The sequence below is a fragment of the Halyomorpha halys genome, unplaced genomic scaffold (genome assembly GCF_000696795.3).
Source record: "Halyomorpha halys isolate HHAL.00 unplaced genomic scaffold, Hhal_1.1 Scaffold101.1, whole genome shotgun sequence".
In the NCBI taxonomy this organism is placed as follows: Eukaryota; Metazoa; Arthropoda; class Insecta; order Hemiptera; family Pentatomidae; genus Halyomorpha; species Halyomorpha halys.
Window position 1 is genome coordinate 785,935 of NW_027107342.1, and position 5,245 is coordinate 791,179.

Consider the following 5,245-nt stretch of genomic DNA (forward strand, 5'->3'; position numbering starts at 1 on the left):
AGAGATAGTTCGTCCTTCCAGAAGGCTTCATAGAATCAAACAGGTAAGGGACTCAGGCAGACTTGAAAATAACTAGATTGGCTTCTCTTGAACTATTGACGTCTTAGTGGCGAAGCTTTGGAAGAAGGAGCTTAACCAGAAATGACCGACTTCTAAAGCTGAAGGAGAAACAGATAAACAAATAAGATAGAGAAGAGAAGAACTGCCGACTTTTGCCTGGATATTCGCTGAAAAAGAGAATTCATCCTGGCTTGGACTATCACCATCAGAGAACAATCATATGAAGACTTAGACTTACAAAAGATGGTGCCGGCCGCAGCACTACCTACTATAAACCAATACCCTCTAGCAAAGTAACAAAATATAGTTAGCATGTTAAATATTTAAGGGTAATACTTTTTCATCTATATATCTGAATCATTATCATCACATTTATCATTCATAGATTTATAACATTTCTAAATTATTCACTAAATAACTTGTATGCTTCTGTTGTATTGATGCATAAATAATTCCACACCACACTATAAAAATGCAATTTTAATAATATTTTATGAATGTTCTTTTACTATCCGGTAAATTGGTAAGAATAAAAACAAAACTTAAGAGAATAAATTCAATTCTAAAAGTTTTACGACTTAATTTAACATATTATCATGAGTAATATTCTAGCTCCAACATAATAAGTAATTTTTTTGTTAATGTATCTATATAAATCTAATTTTTTTTTTTTTTTTGTCCATTCTGATTCTCTTAAGCTACAAAATATTTTCCTTATTTATCGTTGTTTGTACAATACTTAAACTGTAACACAAGTATTATTTTTCCCGAAACATAATGACGAATAATACTAATTTAAAATCATAGTATTATAAACTTCCTTACCCGAGTTGCAGTGAAGATACGAGAAAACAGGGAGACTACGTTCCAGGATATTAAAGATGCATATCGGCAAAATAACGGAGTTAATTCTAGCTCCAATATCGTAAAGCACCCGTATCTTTCAAAGTCTGGAATACAAAACGCCTCATAGAGCGGAATTTTTTTAACCACTTTTTTTTTAGTCTGAAAATCACGTAAAGCATTTAATGGTGGATTCGATACTAATTACTTAAAATAAAGTGTCTGATCACTCACACGAATTTCCTGATTATTTTAATATTCAGGTTCAAGGGTCATAGTCCAAGAACTCATATCGAAATTATTTAATGATAATAATATAAATCGATATTATCTAATGAAAGTATACTAATATAATCGATATTATCTAATGATAAATTTGATAGCCAATGATTAAATGAGAGTCAGCCAGTCAGATTGAGCTTATAGCCACCAGCAAAAATGGCGGCTGTTTAACAACGTAAAAGAAATTAAAAATAAGTAATAAAGTATAGAAAATAAGTGAAAGAATATGATGGTAATGATAAGTGAAAGAAGTTAATAGAAACATGTGAAATAAGTGTATACAAAAAACAAAACAAAGTAAATGTGAAGTTAATAAAACATAGATGAATAATTATAGGTAAATGCAGTAATAGGTAATATATATAATAATTCACAAGATGTTGATTTCTAATAGTTTGAACAAAACTTTTAGTTTATGAAACACCATATCACGGGAAACATTTGAAATTCAAAGCCAGGAATATAAGCATATATTAAAAAGTAAATATTTAGTTAATTTTTACTTCAAATAAAATAAAATATTTAAAATAATTTTGTGATCGATAGTATCGATTAGTTACAAACTTTTTGCAATAGGAAAATAATATCCATTTTTTGCTAGAAGAAAAACAATCAATATTGAGTATAGAATAGAACATACCGAGCATGTTTGCAATAAATTGATTGATTAATTAAATAATGATTTTTTTCCTTATCTGGATTATTAATATTAAATATTATAACGTTACTGAAATGAATTATTTTAGGTAAAGATACAAGCAGATTTTAATAATGAACACAAATGCGTACTATACAGTTCAATTGTATTTGTGTTAGAGTATAAAAAGAAAGCTAGACAAAACAGGAATAATCAATCGTTAACTATCTTAAATATTTCCTTTATTTAAATTATATAGAACATTAAGAACTAATTATTTAAATTATCTCGGTAGATAATACAAAATCCATCTCATAATTAACGAAGCAGATTATGGCCTCAAGGTACCTAACCCTATAAACCACCTATGAATAATCCAATCACGAACCAAGGCTTGCCTAGAATCTGAGTCTAGTTTCTCAAGCTTCATTATAGATAAAGGATTGTCTGGGTATCTTTCGACATAATTTGCGAATTTAAATATAAAAATATAGGTCAGAATAATAGTAAATATACTTCTCAATATATTACATTGAGCATAACTCAACTCTAAAGAAAATATCACAAATAAAAAAATGTAGCAAAGAAAATTAATTTTCCCATTTTTATTACGTATTTAGCTCAGACAAGAATGATAAATAAATAGACAAAGAATATCCTATAAATGTGTATTTAATTACTAAATTGAGAAATCAGGTAAAAAATAGACGATTTTTATTTTCAACAATGCAAAAAAAAAAAATTCAATTTTTTCTTACATATAATAGACAAGATAAAAACAAATTAAAATAGCGAATAATTTTATTAAGAGAAAACCAAATTTTTTTATTGAGCTGTTGTAGTCTCGAGTAAGTCAAAGTTGGCGCTCCAACTCTCTCGGCCACAAGACTCGTTTTTAAAAAGACTGTTCATGACTTCTATTTTATTATTTTTTAATACTTGTTATTTTCAGAATACTACCGGTACACAGAATCGTTTTATTATTTTGTTTCTCGCTCTGTATTCATGTAGGGAATGAAAAAATAATATAGATATTTAAATGGCGACCTTACAAACGAACAACCAACAACAACAACGAACAACCTTACAAACAATCCTTCCTGGATCGTCACTAGTAATTTTCCTCCTTTTATGTAGAATATGTTATCTTAAAATAGAATAAATATAGATTGAAGGATACCTAAGACCCAATATGGCGAATATCCTTAAAAACACAAGTATTTATAATAACTGTCTTCCAAGTTTTAGTACATGGCCGAAAGCATGAAATCCATCGCATAGAACATGGCAGCTACAAATAATTAAAAAAAATATTTTCTATTACACTTGACACGAAAACGCGTTTCTGGCGGTCCTAAAAGGGTTACTTATTAGGTAAATCACTTAATAAAGTAACGAATTAGACATTTTCGAATAGGTTGTTTTTCTGTTTTTTCACCTATATGTTCTTAACGGTGGATCTTAGTTGACAAAATATAATAAAGTAAATTAAATAATATCAAATTATAAGTCGAATGAGTACCGCAAAGTAATCATTTGGTCCAGTGGTGTGGTCGTAAACCATCTGTTTTCGTTGTATATTGGCTTGTAAAAAAAAAAAAAAGAAAAAAAGAAAAAAAAAAAGAAAAAAAAAGTTATCAGAATAAGGAACAACACGAGCTCATTCGACACAGAATTTATTTTTTCTTTATTATATTATTTCATTATACCGTTTAGGACAGTTAAATTTCTAATTCGTTACTTTATTAAATTAATCATCTGATTAGTAAATGTTTTAGGATCGCAAGAAACGCGTTTCCAAGTCAGATTCGGATTCATTTCTAGTACTCATTTCTGAAAAAAAAAATTGAAAATATTTTTTTTTTTATTACGACGGCTTACGTCTTACTACTAGGTTGGTGGATTTGAAATGTCGGATTTTTTTACATGCAAATATTTCTCTTCCTGTTTTAACGAAAACTGCTTTTGTCCACCGCCAAAGTCACATTTCGAAAAAGATGATTTAATCATAAGGTTTTTTTTTTTGTTATTAGTTTTGGATTTTGTACCGAAATGATTTCCACCAATATTCGTCTAATTTTTATAGGCACAAACTTGTTAATAATGGTGCAAACTTTGTATGCGATATTAACCAAGCATTGGGAGAGAATACTGATACGGCCTGGTGATTTTTCAATATAAAACGAACTGTAAGGAAGATCCAACAGAACAATTGCAAAATTAAATAAGTTGAAATATGAAATTTTGCAGCAGCCATCCTATTCATCGGATCTCTCGCCAATAGTCTTTCATCTTTTTAAATATTTGGGTCTGTTTTTCCGGGCTAAACAAACAGTATAAAAATAAAGAACTTTGTAGAAAAATTCGATGTCTGAACTTATTGTTTCTAAAGATCAGCATTTTTTTAAGATAGACATCTATACTTCAAAGTCACGCTGGGAAAAGTGAATTGAAGCGAATAGAACATGTTTTGATTAAAAAAAACAGCTTATAAAAAGATATGTAGATCTATATATTCACTCAAAAATCAGATATTTCATATACACCCACCTAATACATACTACTTAACAGATTTAATATGTAATGATACTCATTCAAAGTATTATTTAATGTTGTTTAGTTTCTTATAACATTCATTTTTTATAGCGATGCATCATTTAGGCCTAAAAAAAAAAAGAAAAAACCTAATTCGTTACTTAATCGAATTAATTGGCTAATTAGAGAGTTTTAGAACCACCAGAAATAAAATGTGATATAAAATAATTTTTTTAAATTATTTTTAAACTCCCTAACCACCCAAACCCACTAGTTTCTAACCTAAACTCCCATTCCCGACAATCCTCCGAGGTACCTAAAGCAAGGAAAGGAGATGGTCACGAGGCCTGCTAATATAAAAACGTCATTAGAGTGCTACAAATGGGTAATTTCTCTACACGCCAGTATCACTCCATTATAAACTAAAATAAAATTAAACGGATATATCAATGTACAGTTGTAAATAGCAATAAATAAATATTAAAAAAAAAATATTTTCAGATGTATGTGTCGATGAGATAGCATATACAACGGGCTCATCAATTTCAACAATTCATTCATTTGGCGAGCATATTATAATGAATATTTCTTTATGCTTTATGGGTTAACAACCGATATAACCATAACCATAATATTTGAGTTGTTTTCGAATAACTTAATTGGTAATTGAGTATAAATCCTATATCTGGAAAGTGCCGATTTCCAAATACCTCTAAGGCTTAATTAACCATCCCCTATATTCCATTTAATCGCCAGTATTTCATGTCTCGTTTTACGATGTAAAAAAAAAAAAAATGGTGCTAGACAATGGGCTATATTTTCTGCAAAAATATATATGCAAAAAAGGAATAGAGAAAAAAAAGGAAAGCCATTTCCAGCTGAATTAAT

The 5,245-nt window shown here is 28.8% G+C and overlaps 1 protein-coding gene across 5 annotated transcripts in view; it reads right to left on the reverse strand.

Annotated features, from left to right (window-relative positions):
• LOC106677518 (protein-tyrosine sulfotransferase) overlaps window positions 1-5,245 on the reverse strand; it is a 43,635-nt gene that overhangs the window by 27,835 nt on the left and 10,555 nt on the right. For 3 of the 5 annotated variants that reach the window (XR_010842958.1, XM_067045658.1, XM_067045656.1), the window contains exon 2: window positions 886-1,065. The exons of 1 other annotated variant lie outside the window; for it this stretch is intronic. Coding sequence is in view for 3 of the 4 variants with exons in the window: in XM_067045658.1 (XP_066901759.1) it covers window positions 886-1,065 (180 nt within the window). In the remaining variant the exon portion in view is untranslated. The remainder of the gene's footprint in view (window positions 1-885; window positions 1,066-5,245) is intronic. One more of the 5 variants, XM_067045657.1, reaches the window with a different exon arrangement.